The sequence below is a fragment of the Quercus lobata genome, chromosome 2 (genome assembly GCF_001633185.2).
Source record: "Quercus lobata isolate SW786 chromosome 2, ValleyOak3.0 Primary Assembly, whole genome shotgun sequence".
Taxonomy (NCBI): Eukaryota; Viridiplantae; Streptophyta; class Magnoliopsida; order Fagales; family Fagaceae; genus Quercus; species Quercus lobata.
This window is the reverse complement of record NC_044905.1, coordinates 78,889,987-78,908,993: the sequence shown is the minus strand read 5'-3', so window position 1 is coordinate 78,908,993 and position 19,007 is coordinate 78,889,987. Positions and strand designations below refer to the sequence as shown.

At 38.4% G+C, this 19,007-nt stretch overlaps 1 protein-coding gene across 1 annotated transcript; it reads left to right on the top strand.

Moving 5' to 3' along the window:
- The first annotated feature begins 5,665 nt into the window (after positions 1-5,665).
- Positions 5,666-9,587, top strand: LOC115971667 (protein SIEVE ELEMENT OCCLUSION B-like). Its single transcript, XM_031091677.1, has 7 exons — positions 5,666-6,371; positions 6,684-6,791; positions 6,998-7,446; positions 7,675-7,784; positions 7,967-8,109; positions 8,280-8,762; positions 8,928-9,587. The coding sequence occupies exons 1-7, from the start codon at positions 5,685-5,687 to the stop codon at positions 9,585-9,587; spliced, it is 2,640 nt and encodes an 879-aa protein (XP_030947537.1). The 5' UTR covers positions 5,666-5,684.
- Positions 9,588-19,007: the final 9,420 nt, after the last annotated feature.

Below are 19,007 nucleotides of genomic sequence, written 5' to 3'. Positions count from 1 at the left end.
AAACCAAAACACCAATCGGTTTTTGCTTATTTATTGTCTAGTAGTATTTCAATTTTTGCTGTTCTAATATTTGTCAAATTTTAAAAGTCAAGCCAATATATCAATACCTTTAATATATTCATGTTCTTTTTTATCATATTTAATCATTTTTAAGTAAGCACAATTTTAAAACATCGTTTTTTTTTTTTGAAAGAAATGTGTGGAGTATTTTAAAAGGTTAGATTTTAGGATAAATTACAAAGCTGGTCCCTTTCATTTACACCATATTTCAAATTGGTTCATAACCTTTCAATTGAGTTAATTTGGTCCCTAACCTTTTCAGTGCTGTGTAAATTTAGTCTGCGCCATTATCCTTTGAATGGAAAAAACTAATGTGTCAAATGGAACAATAAAAAATAAATAAAAAAATTTCATGTCATATTAGCTACCAACTATACCGCCACATCAGATTTGAAAAAAAAAAAAAAAAAAATCTAAATTAAAACTGAGACACATGAAATCCCACAACCAGCCAAACTCATCTCCAACTCCTCTCTCTCATCCTCATGATCTCTCTTCTTGCGGCACCAGGACTCTCTCCTATCCTTACTAACTTCATGTTTGGCTCCCTAGAATTTCAATGAAATTATTGCGATTTATTTTGTTTTACTTGAAGAATGATTTGGCCATGGAAGTTGAGATTGATTTTGAATTTTTCGCTCAAACTCCTTCAAGTGGGTATGTATAAACACGTATCAAAATCTATTCTTTCTCTCTTTTTAAAATTTGTTATGTATTTTTATTCATTTTCACAGGCTCTTTAGATGGACATTGAGAATCATAACTTCAACCCAAATACCATTCCATTTTGAGAATCAAACATTGCTAATAATGTTAGGATGTCCAATTCTTTGGATCCCAATTCACGTCCTTTGTTTGAGAGGGGTCGGCATAATCAACAAAAATAAAGAACATAAAATTAAACACCAGCCCAAAATAGAGAGGAATGAGTATTCTCTCCTACTTCCATTCCCTCCCACTTAAACTCCCAAACAAGGAAATAGACTTTCTATTCCCTCCATTAAAACTTCCAAACAAAGGAAGGGAAGAATATTCTAAAATTATTCTTTTCATTTCTTTCCATTCCATTTCAATCCCTCCTCCTAAATAAGGCCTTATAAGATTTATAGATTAGCTATCTTCAACGGTAAGATATATAGACATTAGGGTACTAAATTTGAATTCTCTGCATCCTCATATGACCTTGTTGAAAGTAAAGTGTAATTCAAATTTGTTACTTGGATGGAGGCAGTTACTTTGTTTTGATAAACAGCTCCTTATGATATATGTAAATATTGATTATGAAGTTTATGAGCTAAATTTTTTGAAGATGGAGTTGGTGAGGATTCCTAACTCGGGAGATCTAGTATTGTTCTAGGACTTCAAAAATAAGTTTTCAGGAATTAGCAAAATAACAAGCTGGGAAGCTATTGGGATCTCGCCTTCTAATAATTGCATATACAGAATTTGGAAATATGATTCTGACTACTCTATGGAGTACTTCTTTGATGGTAGATGCCCCCAGACTTTCCCAATCTTGCAAGGAGAACGTTCCATATCCCCTAATTGTAATAAATTCTGGTATTTTCCGAATTAGTCTTGTCATGTGGATTCGCTTTGTGAAGGCTAGTTTGGATTTCTTCTTATTCATCAACCCTACCATTTATGTATTGAACTTATCATTTAGACAAGAGTTTTGAGAGTTTTTATTTATTTTGTTCTTCTTCATTTCACTTATTTACTTTTGCAGTACTTTTTTTTCTTTCATTTATTATGTTATTCTCATCGAAGATAATAAATATATATCTCAAACTACGCTTAAAATTTCTACAAAATAGAGCACTCTTCTATTAATCAATGTCTTTAAAACAAATTTATCCAAAAAAAAAAAATTATTATGCCTCATCGCACGCATAAATCGTGTGTGATGAGGCTAGTGTGTGTGTATATATATATCATCTACAATATTTATTAGAATTAAAAAAAAAATTACTAAACTATCTACTTGATTATCTTCTATTTTGATTGTAAATTAACTGCCTGCGCGTCGGCAGATCCGGATTGCACTGCAAAGTCTCCTCAGTCGGTTGTTGTTGTTAAATCGGTCTAACCTGAAGTCCCTCCTCTCCTGAGGGACAACCTTCGCTTTACCTTTTCCCAGCTGCTGGTCTTTTTCAACCCTTTTATACTTGTCGATTCGGTCCATTAGTTGGCGCAGGCTGGTGACAGGCTTTCCTGTTAGGGAGTTTCCTAAACTATGCTCAGTTGGGAGGCCGCTCTTGAAAGTGCTGGTGGCGACGTCATCATAGTTATCCTCTATCTCATTGAACATCTCCCAGTACTTGTTCGAGTAGGCTTTCAGGGTCTCCTCTTCTCGCATGGACAAAGAAAGTAAAGAATCCAAGGGCTGAGGAACCCTGCTACTCATGATGAAGCGAGAGCCAAAGGCCTAGGTCAGCTGTTTAAAGGAACCTATAGAATTTGGCTTGAGGCCATCAAACCATCTCATTGCCACTGGTCCTAAGCTGGATGGAAATACTTTGCACTTCAAAGCCTCATCTTTGGAATGGACGGCCATCCTCTGGTTAAATTGGCTTACATGCTCTACGGGGTCTGTTCGACCATTGTACATAGTGAAAGTAGGTTGATGGAATCGCCGAGAGAGCTTAGCCCCTTCTATCTTGTGTGTGAAGGGTGACTTAGAGAGTTGATCCAAGGCTTTGCTCATGGTGTCGTTCACTAGGCCTTTACGGGATGGACTTTTGTGTCCGCGTCTATGGTGGTGCTCTTCCTCATAAGAAAAGGTCTCACTTGGTGGAGTTCTTAACCTTTTCTTATAATTGTCGTCCCTTTCATCACTAGTCTCTGAACTGGAAGGGGAACACTTCCGTTGCACATGACGTAGTTTCTTTTTTAAGTCGTCAATCTCCTTCTGTAGGGCTTTGTTATCGTCCTGCTTTTGGGATACATGACTTCTCACCCTAAAATGGCTTTTGCTTGTATGGGTAGTACGTACACTACGTTCTCGATGTTTGTCCAGATCTCTTTCCCGTTCAAGGTTAAGAAAGTTGTCCTGCCGTTGAGAACCTACAGTCTCTGTTTAGTGTGGACCTGTTTGGTGTGGACCTGATCTTATTATGTTTAACCGTTGCACTCACTAAGGCACAAGTTCTTCCCACAGATGGTGCCAATTGTAGGGTCACAGTTCGAGGCCCAAGCCCAAAATGTGTGGAGTCTTGATCCAATGAGCCCAATACAATGAATTTATAAAGAATGAGTCAAAGAGCTAGGTCCTAATGAATTAGACAACGGCTAGTATTGAATTGCATGGCGATCAAACACAAATAAAGGATGCTGATATCAATAAACTATCAATCTAAGGAGGTTAAATCTGTATATAATGATCACTCTAGAATATCAGAATGATTTAGATTGCTATACTATTTTTTCACTCTCCTTCCCAATCCCCTTCTCATAAAGGGTCTTTCACATTATATAGTTTCTTTTGGATCATCTTGATCCTACACTTGTTAATCATCTAAGTCCCTACTTGAGTGCCAGTTCCATCAGACATCCCTTTCAGCATTTTGTGAGTTGTGGTAGCTAAGACAGCATTGTTCAGAAGTCTTCTCCACATAAATATGGCCAAAAAAGTAGCTGCAATGCATTTAATGCGGTGGTAGTAGCTTTTCCTTAGATATTTTGAGTTTCCTTCCTTCTCGTATGTTCATAGGGCACACTTTTATCGTTAGAGCCTTTTGAAGAGTCACTTTAATTGCTAGAGTACACATTTGGACTACATTAGACAAGTACAAGGAGGAATTCCCCCGCTTATGAGACTTTACTGGGAACCCCTTAACAACTATTTGTTCCTCCTCAAACTTGTCTATATCCACGAACAAGGCCCAAAGCCCAATACACTATTTTGGGCCCTAGTCCCCCCCCCCCCCACCACACACACACACACACATATATATATATATATATATATTAAGTGTGTGTGTGTGTGTCTTTCTCTCACACACACACACATATATATCACGTGCCTTAGTTAATTTAATAATTAATTTAAGCTAAAACTCACAATATACATTTTGACGAAAAAAGAGAGGAAGAAGTCAAATATGAAGCTATAAACAACAACAACAAATATATATATATATATATATATATATATATATATGTATATATATATATATGTGTGTGTGTGTGTGTATATATAAAGATTAAAAAAATAAAGATAGAGATTAAGGGTACTAGTCGCTAATCCGTGCTATGCACGGAAACATACCTATTTGTAAGGTTAACTAAAATAATTTTATAAAATCTTAAATTGATTAAAAAACTATACCATTGCATGATTTGCTCTTGTATGACTTCAATTTGTATTACAATTTGATGAAGAAGTCATTGCTTGAATGCACGGGAACCTACCCATTTGTAAGGTTGACTAAAATAATTTTATAAAATCTTAAATTGATTGAAAAACTACATCATTGCATGATTTGCTCTTGTATGACTTCAATTTGTATTACAATTTGATGAAGAAGCCATTGCTTGAATGTGCAATGACTTACAAAAAATTTGTCAGACAATTTCAGATACTGCAAAAAAATAAAACTGCTTAGAAACCATTATAAAAAAACAAAATATATAACTAAACAATAGAGAAATATAAAAGAAAGATGGGTTACATTCAAAAGAATAATTTCAATTATTGCAAGCTTTTTTATCTTGTAAAAAATGGCTAAAGAGAGTTTAATTTGGTAGTTCATGTATGAAAATTATTTTTTTAAAAATACTTGAAAAACGATAAAATAAATTTTTGTTTTTAACAAAGTAGAGGAGAAGAAAATAACATAAGAAGAGCTCATACTCCTACTCGACTTTAAAAAAAAAAAACTGGGGTTTGCATTACTTTTATAGTATTTATGATTAACTTTGTAAATTTGAAGATAAATTATCAACATTTGAGTTTAAGGTGGTGATTAGTTAAACAGGTCAAACAGATTCTATGAATTTAATACAAACATAACACATTTATTAAATGGATCAATAATGTTAACCCAAATGGGACACGAACCCGTCAAACCTCAACTCATAATCTGTTAACTTCATGTCATATCATATTATTTGCAGGTCGTTTTGAATTTTCTAATATATATTTGCATTTTCCAATTTCCAAAAACAAGTTTTTGTTTTGTAACTACATGCGCGTGCTCTAATATATATTTGCATGTTTCAATTTCCAAAAACAAGTCACGTGCGCTCGCGCACACACATATATGTAATCAATGAGTAATAATCAAATGTAAGATAGTGTTAGACCCATGGTAAAATGGTCCATAACCCGAAATGCTCTAGATCCAGATTTGGTTCCACCTTCATTCATGTTACTAATTCCGGATCATGACAAAAGATGGTGAGACAACTTGGGGCCACAAAAGCTAAAGCTTCCACATAACGTTTAGTTTTAACCGCAATGGAAGCAAGGAAGTTGATGCAGCTAGCTGGGCTTTATTCCTTTTCTCATGGTTATATAAAGGCCAGCCAAAACTGAGGTCAAACACACAAGCAAATCTTCTCTCCCATTACCCTTGTCCAAGAGTATCCAACCTTCTTTTGCTTTGTTGTTTTTCTGAAACATGGATACCAAGGCAGTAACTGGTCCTGTGCAGAAACCAAATGCCACAACTCCTGCCCAGCAACCAAGCCAAGCTAGCAATGTGCTATTACAAGCTACTCCATTGTTGCAACCTGGCCAACAATTGGGTCCTTTGCAGCCAACTTCCAACTTGGGTTCTGTGCAGCAAACCAGCAACCCAGCTGGTACATACCAGCAACCCAACCCACAAACCAATTATGGTGCAGTGCAGCAACCTAACCCACAATCCAATTTTGCACTGCAGCAGCCAACCCCGCAAACCAATTATGCATTGCAGCAACCAAACCCACAAACCAATTATGGTGCAGTGCAGCAACCAAACCCACAAACCAAACAAGTTCCATTTCAGCCATCCAACCAACAAACCAGCCTTGTTCCTTATCAGCAACCCGACCCACAAACCAATCTTAGGGCTTGGCAACGACCCACCCCACTGGGTTCTTTGCAGCCATCCACCCTACTCAGCAAGCTGGCACCTAATGCCACGCACCAACTGATCAGAGGTGACCGAAGCATGCTTACGATGTCTGATGACAATGCGCTGGTCAGTCATATTCTGGGATCCCATACTCCAGATGGCCGAGACGTTGATGTTAAACCCCTTCTTCGCCTTGTTGAGGACATTCTTAGACGTGCCACTCTCACTCCAGAGACCCTCTTAACAACGGTATAATACTACAGATTTTACTACATTAAATAAGCCTTACAAACTAATGTATTGCCAATAAAAAAAATGGTACAAATATTCATTTATTACATTATTTAAGTTATACCAATCATATTTTTATAATCTTTATCACATTCATTTATAAGTTTATACATATGCGAGTTCACACCATCAAGCATGATGCAGCAGATATATATGTATACAAGTAATTTTTTGGTTGGAAATCTATATATGTAATTTAATTGAATTGAAAGCATCCAGTTGTATATTCTTTGTTTTCATTTTCTAATTATTGCTTGTGTTTTTGTACAGGGTTCCCAAACATACCTTGATTCAGGCTTTGATGACAAGTCCCTCCATACGAGTTTTCTTGCCATGCTGGAAGCTCTGTCATATACCATTGACCGAATTGCCTGCGAGGTTATAACAAATCACGATTACAAAATCTTGCCCTATCTATATTTACATCAACATAATAATAGAAATTAAAAGTTTTATTTATTATTTATTTATTTATTTATTTTATTTTTAATTTTTTTTTCCTAAAGTTTTTGAAAACAATAGGTCTATAAAACAATTGTACGTCTACCTAAACTGTTTGTAACGGTATATAAATGGATTTTCAGCTTGCATACAAGGCTTTGGGTGGCACAGATGCACACCAAACCACAGTGGCAATATGTAACATGGTATCACACTATGGATGGGACGCTAAGTTGGTGCTGGCCTTAGCGGCATTTGGATTGAACTATGGAGAATTCTGGCTTCTTGCACAGATTTACTCGACAAACCAACTTGCCAAGGCAATGGCAATCCTGAAACAAGTGCCTGGCATCATTGAGCACGCTGTCCCACTGAAACCCCGGTTTGATGCACTTAATGATCTAATCAGGACCATATTAGAAGTGACTTGGTGTGTCATTGAGTTTAAAGATCTACCATCCATTTATATCACAACGGACGTACCAGCATTAGCCTCAGCCATGATCCATATTCCAACTGCTGTGTATTGGACTATCAGGAGTATTGTGGCCTGCGCATCTCAGATTTCTAGCTTCACTAACATGGGTTACGAGTATGGCTTTTTCCTCTCCATCCTAATTTACAATTCTCATGCAAATCCTTAAATTTAGATACTGTATATCCTATAAAAGGTTTATTGCATTTCTTAAAATTTTTTGTATATTGTAATTGATTTACACACTAATAACAAAGAGATCTAAATTGTTTTATACGTAGTGTAAATACTAAAATGTTTGTAAGGCATTTAACAATAACACTGCAAAATGGATATTGATTGCAGGTTTGCGTTATCCACCTCAGAAGCATGGGAGCTATCCACCCTTACCCACAAGCTCAAAACCATACTTGAACATCTCAAGAAGAAGATGGAAGAATGCGTTCGATACATTGGTAAGCCAGTTTTATGCTGCGTTATAGACCATGCAATGCCATATATAGAAATGAATGGATAAAAGTATCTTATACAGTTGCATACAATTAGTACAACACTCTTTGGTACATACATGGACTTGACATATTTCTGTTACATAAGATACCACCTATATATACTGAAACTCTCCTATTCAATGCAGAGGAGAGGAGGGATGTTGAATCTTATGAAATGCTTGTCGAACTCTTCAAAATGATCCACATTGACAACATGAGAGTTCTCAAGGCCCTGATTTGCCCTAGGGATGATGTGCTAGCACTTGTTGATGGTACCACCAAGAAAAGGGTCAGCTCTTCTAACACATATCATTAACATTACTATTGCACAATTAACAACATTACAATTTCTACTATCCGCACATTGCATATATATACTTGGTCTTAATTTTTAAGTTGTGATAGTATAATTAGTTATATGATTATCTATATATGGCTGTTTCATTTTGGGAAAACCAGGTTAACCTTGATGTTCTTAGGAGGAAGAATGTGTTATTGCTCATTTCAAGTCTAGATATCACCCAAGATGAGCTGTCAGTTCTTGAACAGAGTTATAACGAGTCCAAGCTCCACGAAATGAGGCTTCAGAGTCCGTATGAGGTTGTGTGGATCCCCATTGTCGACCAATTGACTGATGTCAAGCAAAGGCATTTTGAAGTGTTGCAGGCTCCAATGACATGGTACTCAGTGTACCACCCTTCCATAATATCAAAGGCATCTGTCAAGTTCATCAGGGAGCAGTGGCACTTCAGGAACAAGCCTATCCTTGTAGTCCTAGACCATCAAGGGAGAGTGGTGTCCCCCAATGCAATTCACATGATGTGGATTTGGGGAAGCCATGCTTTCCCTTTCACTACCTTGAGAGAAGAAGTTCTTTGGAGAGAAGAGGCTTGGAGGCTTGAGCTGTTGGTGGATGGCATTGACGCAACCATATTGAACTGGGTAATTATATATGTGTGTGTGTTTGTGCGAACACACTCTTTAAGAAAAAAAAAATGTTAGAATAATGATTATATAATTAAATTAACTATTTCCTAACAGTTTAAATTTTTTGGATAATAAGGATTTATTATAGTAATTCACATTTCCCTCTTTTTCATTGAGCAGATTAAAGAAGGAAAATACATTTTCTTGTATGGAGGCGATGACATGGAGTGGATTCGGAAATTTACAAAGGAAGCAAAAGCAGTTGCAGCGGCTACGCGCATACCCTTAGAGATGGTGTATGTAGGAAAAGCCACAAAAAGGGAGCAAGTGAAGCGAGTGATAACGAACATTGTACAGGAAAAACTCAGTACCTGCTGGCAAGACACAGCCACTATATGGTTCTTTTGGACCAGGCTTGAGAGCATGCTGTTCTCAAAGATTCAGCTAGGCAAGGATGAGGAACACGACCTTGTGATGCAACAAATCAAGAGGGTGCTTAGTTTTGACAGAGAGGGTTCGTGGGCAGTGCTTAGCAGAGGGTCTAGTGTGTTGGTTAATGAGCACGGAAACATTCTCTGGCCTGCCTTGTTTGAGTATGAACAATGGAAAGAAAAGGTGGCACTGCAGGGCTTTGACATTGCTTTTCAAAACTATGTTGCTGCGCTTCGTGGTGATTCTCACCCTTGTTGCCGCTTTGAGTTCTCAAACTATGCTGGAAAAATCCCAGAAAACATGAAGTGTCCTGAGTGCCACCACTACATGGAGAAATACACCACTTTCCTCTGCTGCCACGACGAAGGCATTGTTCCAAGCTTACTTGCACTAGCCACTAATAAATAAACCCACTAGCATTTTCCTTAATTAATATAGCAGCTATATGCTTATGCTGCTTATGCTAAATAAGAGAACAATATATATAGGATATGTGTTTTATTTATTTATTAATTTTTTTCTTCTTTCATCTTAGATATATATGTAAAAGAATTGAGTGTGAGATGTCCACCCAATTGCGACTTTCTGGCGGCTTATGTATCCGATTTGAAGGAATAGATAAAAAAACATGTGTATTGTAATAATCTTCTTTAATTATATTAAAGATTCTTTTGCAGTGAACTATATATACACTATTATAAAAAGCTTTTGAATGTTTAGTATGCGTTACAAATTGAGAATGTGCCAATACGATGTTGATCCTTTACTTTCGAAACTTTATTGATATTTTCCCATGGAGGTTGAAACGAATTCCATTAGTTAGTAGCCTACACATTTTGACCGGTTTTACCCCCATATAGTAAATCAGGTGGGGATGAGGTTACTATTTTCCTAGATACCCGCCTGTTTATATTTAAACTATTATAAAATATTTTTTATAGATTTATTATAAGGCGTGTGTATGTAACTTTAGCCTTTTCTCTCTCTCTTTTTTTTATTTTATTTTTTATTTTTTAGGGGAGTGCTTTTAGCCTTCAAACTTTAAATTTATGAATTTTTAAATATTGTATCATTGAATTTATGTTTTTATGTTTTAAATTATTTATTTGTTATATTATTATGTTTGAATTGTTTTTGTATTTCTTAATACTTTTATTGTTGTACAATTATGCTTTGAGAATGTTTTGTAATATTAATTTTTTTTTAAGCTTTATGAGTTTTAATTTAATGTATTCAAAATAATTTTTTTAATAAATTATATATATATATATATATATATATATATATATATAATTGAATGTGATGAGATGGGTATCAAAAGTATCCGCTAGAATAGGGTGGGAAAAAAACCTGCCCCAAAGCAAGAGTGGGGCAGGGGTGGGGGTGGGGAGTGGAGGTGGAAAACCCACCTTATACCGATCTTGTTGCCATTCCTGTTTTTGTGTCTTGTAAATTGAAGGTATGTTGTTTGATCTGCATGGCGACACCTAAAATTTGGTTTACCTTGTTTTTTGATAATTTTTTTTTCCTCCTCTTTTGCAATAAATAAGTAAGATAATGTCCTTTTCTACTTTTTGATAACAAAGATAAGTACAAAATTAAAATTTATACTAAGTTTTTTTAAAAAACAAACGCACACCCCACAAGAGAGAGGGGATGAGGTTTTAATAAAATGGCAAAATTAAGTAGGTCAAAAAATATTTATCACCATTTTCTCCCTCTAAAAAAAAAAATAATAATATAGTCCACCTTTTCTTCTTTGATATTAATAAAAAAAATGATAATTCTTATATGTCTAAATTTATTTTAATTTTTTTCTAAAATTATATTTTATTTAATGAATTTTTCTATTTCCATAAAAATACAAAAATTTATTAAAAAATTACATAGATGTTTATCACTTAACGCGGACCGGATTCTTTGGCGGCCCAATAAGGATGTTGGGCTCGCGCATGAAAGATCCCTCACAATATGATTCGTAGAGAGTGGACTTGAAAAACTAGCCATTGGTCACGGGGCGATGCTTCGGTCTTGATTTTAGAGGAATTCATATAGCAAGAGGAGTTGGGTTTGAATATTTAAACTCTGCAGGGTCGCATCTTATGGGGTTGGACTCCTCGGACTTGATCTGAGGGTCATTAAGGTCTTACCCCGGTTACCCGACAGTAGGTTTTTCTGTGATGTGCAGGTGTTCTCCTGATATTTTCCCCCATGGAGTCTTTGTTTTTGGAGGTGGAATGGGGCCTCTCCTTAGATTTACTTACTTTCTTCTTTTATACTCGTCTGCGTTAACTGTCTTTCGTCCACGTGTAGGGTCAACCTTTACAAGACTGATATTTGTCCCATCAGTCTAATCCCAGAATTGTTGGGGATGATTGATAAGGCTGAAGAATACGGCTCTGCTAGGTGCAGAGTCTTATCTGAGAAGGGTCATAAGGGTAACTTTCCCAAGATATTTTAGGTCTCCTTTCAAGTTTAGTCCTATACCAGTTTTACCCCTTTATTCCGGTGGGATTTTGGATCTGCCGAGGACTGAACTGTCCTCGGCTATATTCCAAAACAGTCTTGTGCTCTATGTTATCGGGCTTGGGCCATAGCTCTCCTCGGCTTGGGCCATAGCTCTCCTCGGCTTGGGCTTTCGGACTCTCCACGAGCAAATGGGCCTGGCCCATAGATTATTGGACCCCACAATAGCCCCTCAAAACCCGGCTGTCCAACCTCCCGGTTGGAAAGGGGGGTTTTGGCAATGCCGAGCTTTTATTACTGCTCCTTTAATATAGCCCTCCATTAATGCTGACGGTTTCTCCACCTGCCTAGAAGATATATCGGCTTACAAGGCGCTCCCTTTAATTTGCTCGTGACTCGCTCCTGCCATTTGGCTGTCCAAGACGCGCCTTTAATGACATTCCCTTTACGAGACTTATTTACGTCCGACGGCTCATCTGATGAGGTGGGGAAGTGGAATGGACACATCTTTATTCTTCAGATTCTTTTGGAAACCTGAATGAATTTAATACCTTCCGTTTTGCCCTTCCTATAAGAAGGCAAGTAAGAAGCCATCACTTTTATGCAGACACCCCTCCATCTTTCTGAGATCTGAAACCCTCATCCTTCCTTAGCGTTCACTTAACCCAATTGTTATACACCCAATCAGAATACGTTTACCATAACGAGTGATGAAGGAACCATACCCCTCCTCAAAGCACCGTGTTCTAATAAAGCTTGAAATGGCTCGGTCAGGGCAAGGGTGGCGGAGACTTAAGATTCGTCCCACCTTCCCTTCAGCCAAAATCCGAAGCAGGGACTCATCACGTCCAACTTTCGGCGTGACTGAGTCGAGAACTCCCATCATCATAACCAACCGCTCTCTTATGAGCTCACCTAATATGGCCCCAGCGTGTTAGGAGTCAGGACCGAGGCAGGGACTAAGTGTCTCTGCTTCTTCCTCTCTTCGTTCACCGGTGGCTCTCTCCGCTTCCCTTTCTTAGTCTTCCCAGCACCAGATCCATTCTGGTGCTTTCTCTTCTCCCTCTTTTACTCATTTTCTTTCTTTTCATCTCTTCTCTCTTCTTCTTCTTCTTCTTTACTCATGTCCTCCATCTTCCTCATTTATCTCCTCCATCTTCTTCATTGATTTCTTCCTTACTATTTCCTTCTCCTTCATCTTTTTCCAAAGAAGGTTCTTATCGTAATATGAGCAGTATTGAGGCAGAGATTGGAGAGACTTTGAAGACGAGTTTAAAAGACGCCTGACTGTTTACTTATCTGTACTGCGGATGTTATCGTTGCTTAGGCAGTTCACATTTTGTATAGGCTTGTTTGAGCCCCTCTTTGTACGTTGTAATAATTTTTCGTATTAATAAAAATTGTTGTTATTTTATTTCGCATGTTCTGTCTCTATGCTTTTTTTTTTTTTAAATTTGCAAACGCTGCTCGGCACAATAATATAGCATTTGAATCAATGATAACTAAAGCCAAAATACTGGCTAATAAAAAGATGTCACCATAACTTTAATAGAATTGTTTGACATAGCAATGCGTACCTGTAAATAGCGATACTTGCCCGAAACAAAGCCGAGATTAGAACTGGATGTTCTTCGTGGTGTAGGAAGTAATTATTCGAAGGCATATCACCCGCAAAAATGAACAGCCCCCTTAGGCTGCCGAATAGCGGAGCGTCCCGCCATCATCCTAACACTCTTATTGGCCTTAACATTTTACAGTATTTGGGCCGAGGACTTTCCCTATCCGAGCAGTTGGTTTCCCCATAGGCTTGAGTCCAAGGACCATGCAAGGCCTTGGTACTTGTCCGAGGACCATGCAAGGCCTCTGTAATTTTTATTTTTTGTACTTGGTTTCCCCATAGGCTTGAGTCCGAGGACCATGCAAGGCATTGGTTCTGTCCAAAACTTGTAAGGTTTATTTTTTGTACTTGGTTTCCCCATAGGCTTGAGTCCGAGGACCATGCAAGGCCTTGGTTCTGCCCAAAACTTGTAAGGTTTACTTTTTGTACTTGGTTTCCCCATAGGCTTGAGTCCGAGGACCATGCAAGGCCTTGGTTCTGTCCAAAACTTGTAAGGTTTACTTTTTGTACTTGGTTTCCCCATAGGCTTGAGTCCGAGGACCATGCAAGGCCTTGGTTCTGTCCAAAAACTTATAAGGTTTACTTTTTGTACTTGGTTTCTCCAAAGGCTTGAGTCCGAGGACCATGCAAGGCCTTGGTTCTGTCCTTGGGCCCCTATGCTGAACGGGCCTGGGCCGCGAATTTACTGGGCCCACAAATTAGGGGGCATTTCTGTAGTCTTAGGTCACGCGGTACTTTTTGGCGTCCCAGTGTTCGAGGTGCGCCTTCACGAGGCTCCTTTAATCTCAGGGTTGCAGACGGCATTGGAAATCGAGCCGGAGACGTTTTGTCTGTAGCGTTCCTTGGGACGCTGCGTGAATTAAATGCCACCACCTTATCTTTTAAATAAATAGGAGAGAAAGTTGCTTTACTTTCGCACAAATCCTTCAGTCTCCTCTCCTAATACATCATGTTTGAGGCGAGGGTTGGGGCAAAGGAACTCTTTCCGCTACAAAGACGCCGTGTCCTCCTGAGACTCCAGATAATGAGGTACGGGCAAAGGAGGCATAAATTCAAGAGAATATTCCAGTTTGACAGAGGGGAAAGGGTGTTTCTCCCTCTTTTAGTCAAAATCCGAAGCAGGTTATGTTCATGCCAGAATTTTGGTGTGTCAGAAGAAAGATTCTCCGCCCCCAACGCCTCTGCCTTGTCGCAGGCAAATTTTTGGTGAAGGCTCCTCAGCCTCCGGCTCCCTGCATCTTTCCCTCAGCGGTGTGAGGCTTAAGTCGGGTTCTTTTGCTGTCTGAGTTATGGGTGTGCAAAAGTATTGAGGAGGAATAAGGTCTCGTGGCAGTAGCCAACTTCTCCTCTGTGCTACCTTTTCGGCTTTATCTTCACTCTCTTGTATTTTTCTTTACTTACGTAGTTAGCTTCAATGTAAGCTTGTTTCAGCTTCTCATTGTACACTGTACTGTTCCTTTGTCTTAATAAAATATGTGTCTATTTCTTTATACATACTTTTCTTCTCCGTAACAACTACTTTGTGCATGAATATTAAATGTAAGCTTGCCCTTAATGATATTCCGGGCAGAAAAATGCCTTAACACAGATTCCTACTGGTTTAAACTCACAAATATTATCAAGTATAACAATGGTAATTCTCAATAAATTAAACTCTTGGAACTAACCGAGATAGTCGCTGAGTGCTGCGCGATGCATGCTAGACCAATGTCCGAGAGGGTGGCCGAGTAGCGAGGGACTTTGATTGTGCTTTAGGGTAATATATTGCACCGTATCGCGTCAGTCCCTTTGGCGCTGTAGATCCAAAGGCAGACTTGAGAATCCTCGCTATTTAGGAACTAACCCAACTGTTAATGGAGAGTTTTTCTCGGATAAATCCTAAAGTGCATGTAATATAGTTTTTCCTTATAAGTAGTTGTTTTCCCCAAAGGCTTGAGTCCGAGGACCATGCAAGGCCTTGGTTCTGTCCAAAACTTGCGATTTGATTGATTTTTTATGTACTTGGTTTCCCCATAGGCTTGAGTCCGAGGACCATGCAACGCCTTGGTTCTGTCCAGAACTTATGATTTTTTATATGTACTTGGTTTCCCCATAGGCTTGAGTCCGAGGACCATGCAACGCCTTGGTTCTGTCCAGAACTTATGATTTTTTATATGTACTTGGTTTCCCCATAGGCTTGAGTCCGAGGACCATGAAGTTCTGTGAGTCTTATATGTAAATAGGCTTTTCTCTGTCCAAAACTTTGAGACATAGGCCGAGGACCATGCAAGGCCTTGGTTCTGTCCAAAACTTGTGAGATTCTTTTTTGTACTTGGTTTCCCCATAGGCTTGAGTCCGAGGACCATGCAAGGCCTTGGTTCTGTCCAAAACTTGTGAGATTCTTTTTTGTACTTGGTTTCCCCATAGGCTTGAGTCCGAGGACCATGCAAGGCCTTGGTTCTGTCCAAAACTTGTGAGATTCTTTTTTGTACTTGGTTTCCCCATAGGCTTGAGTCCGAGGACCGTGCAAGGCCTTAGTTCTGTCCAAAACTTATGAGCTTTCTTTTTTGTACTTGGTTTCCCCATAGGCTTGAGTCCGAGGACCATGCAAGGCCTTGGTTCTATCCAAAACTTGTGAGATTCTTTTTTGTACTTGGTTTCCCCATAGGTTTGAGTCCGAGGACCATGCAAGGTCTTGGTTCTGTCCAAAACTTGTGAGATTCTTTTTTGTACTTGGTTTCCCCATAGGCTTGAGTCCGAGGACCATGCAAGGCTTTGGTTCTGTCCAAAACTTGTAAGGTTTACTTTTTGTACTTGGTTTCCCCATAGGCTTGAGTCCGAGGACCATGCAAGGCCTTGGTTCTGTCCAAAACTTGTAAGGTTTACTTTTTGTACTTGGTTTCCCCATAGGCTTGAGTCCGAGGACCATTCAAGGCCTTGGTTCTGTCCAAAACTTATAAGGTTTACTTTTTGTACTTGGTTTCCCCATTGGCTTGAGTCCGAGGACCATGCAAGGCCTTGGTTCTGTCCAAAACTTGTGAGATTCTTTTTTGTACTTGGTTTCCCCATAGGCTTGAGTCCGAGGACCATGCAAGGCCTTGGTTCTGTCCAAAACTTGTGAGATTCTTTTTTACTTGGTTTATTTTTTTTGACCATAAGCCCCTATACCAGGGCGGGGAAAGTTGACTTGAGGCCGTAAGCCCCTAGGGATGCCCACGCCTTTGTCACTGCAAGGCGTAGCCCCTAGGAAAAGTTTATGCTGGAGCAGCAACTGTATGTCGCCGGAGACGGAGGAAACCCCAGGAATTTCTGCTTGCTAGAGAGTTGACTCCAGCGCCACCTGTGCCAACGCGCAAGTTTCCCATAGACAGCGCCAATTGTAAGGACACGATTCTTTGGCGACCCAATAAGGATGTTGGGCTCGCGTATGAAAGATCCCTCACAATATGATTTGTAGAGAGTGGACTTGAAAAACTAGCCGTTGGTCACGGGGCGATGCTCCGGTCTTGATTTTAGAGGAATTCATATAGCAAGAGGAGTTGGGTTTGAATATTTAAGCTCTGTAGGGTCGCATCTTATGGGATTGGACTCCTCGGACTTGATCTGAGGGTCATTAAGGTCTTACCTCGGTTACCCGACAGTGGGTTTTTCTGTGATGTGCAGGTGTTCTCCTGATATTTTCCTCCATGGAGTCTTTGTTTTTGGAGGTGGAATGGGGCCTCCCCTTAGATCTACTTACTTTCTTCTTTTATACTCGTCTGCGTTAACTGTCCTTCGTCCACGTGTAGGGTCAACCTTTACAAGACTGATATTTGTCCCATCAGTCTAATCCCAGAATTGTTGGGGATGATTGATAAGACTGAAGAATACGGCTCTGCTAGGTGCAGAGTCTTATCTGGGAAGGGTCATAAGGGTAACTTCCCCAAGATATTTTAGGTCTCCTTTCAAGTTTAGTCCTATACCAGTTTTACCCCTTTATTCCGGTGGGATTTTGGATCTGCCGAGGACTGAACTGTCCTCGGCTGTTTTCCAAAACAGTCTTGTACTCTATGTTATCGGGCTTGAGCCATAACTCTCCTCGGCTTGGGCCATAGCTCTCCTCGGCTTGGGCCTTCGGACTCTCCACGAGCAAATGCGCCTGGCCCATAGATTATTGGGCCCCACATTATTTTTTATGAACATGTTTTAGGAATTGGGAATTGGAAAATTTCCTCAAATCAATTGTTATGGTAATTTTATTTTGTGAATTAATGACTCCAATCTTGATTAAGAAATTAGGAATCCCCAAAAAATTAGTCATGTTGGAATTTGAAGGAATTAGAATCCCTACTTTATTTAAAATGATTCTGGAATCAAGAATTCCATTGAAATGTGGTGGAGTCCAGGACTCCATTAATTTGGTAAAATCAAGGACTCCATTAATTGGGTAGAGTCAAAGACTCCATTAAAATTTGGTAGAGTTAAGGACTTCATTAAAATATGGTAAAATCAATGACTCCATTAATCGGGTAGAGTCAAGGACTCCATTAAAATTTAGTAAAGTCAAGGGCTTCATTAAATTTGGTAGAGTCAAGGACTCCATTGATGAATTTGATTTAGTAGAGTCAAGGACTCTAGTTGAGAAAACACTGAACCAAAGCTTGAAAGAATTTTTATTTGGTAATGTTCAAATAGGATTTATGAGTCAGGGACTCGTATCTAAAGCTTCATGCATGAAGTTAGGAACTCCTCATGAAACCCAACCTTATTTGTTTTACCAAACAAAAATTCAAATTTGAAAAAGAGGAGGAGGGAGAGATTTAGGGTATGTTTGTTTGGAGGTGAAATAAGATAGATGAAAAATTTTGGAAAGGAAATAGGAAGTAAAACTTTTTGGAGTGTGTTTGGTTGGGTGAGAAGGAAAGAAAATAAATTGTGAGATCTAGTTCTTTCTCCCTGAGCCCACCAAAAAGCTTTTCTCCAAGATAGAAAGAAAACTGAAGAGAAAAATTAGACGATATTTTTGGACAAAAATGCCCATGTGCAACTGTACATGGGGTTGTCCATGATTCCACGTTGCTCTTCTAGTCTTCTTCATTTTTTTTTCTTTTTCTTTCCTCCACGACATGGCCTTTTTTTTTTTTTTTTTTGGATTACTAGGCAGGCTTCATACACGTCCAGATTTTATTTTTTTTCCCTTTTTTTCTCTTACTTTCTTTTGTGTTTTTTTTTGGGTTTAAATGTAATTTTCTTTTTCTAGACATAATTTTTATTTTTTTAATAAATTTTGGTGATTGATTTTTTTTTTTATTGTTTTTCACTTTTTTATTTTTATTTTAATTGAACGTCATTTTTTAATAAGGATATATATGTAAATTTATATAAATTCACATTTTCCATCATTTCATTTTTTCACCCCAACCAAATAAGAAAAAATTATAATATTTTATATCCTCCAAATTTTTTTTTTTTTTTTTAGAAAGTTATATCCTCCAATTAAATGGACGCTTTAGAGAAGAGAGGAACTGATAAAATCCCCACCCAATGCTGTGTAGCCTGTGTTCCTCCTTTGCTTGTCGCTCTCTATCTCTGCCTATGGATCTACTTGGATAGAACTTATTTTGCTGAAACTGAAAACTGAAAACACTGTAACAAAATAATTTTTAAATGTGTGAATAGTACAATGAGACCCATTTTTAATGAAAAAATTGATAAAAAATGAAATTTATGGGTCCATAAACAGTGCACGAATGCACTATTTACATAAGACAGGTCAAAAGTTACGG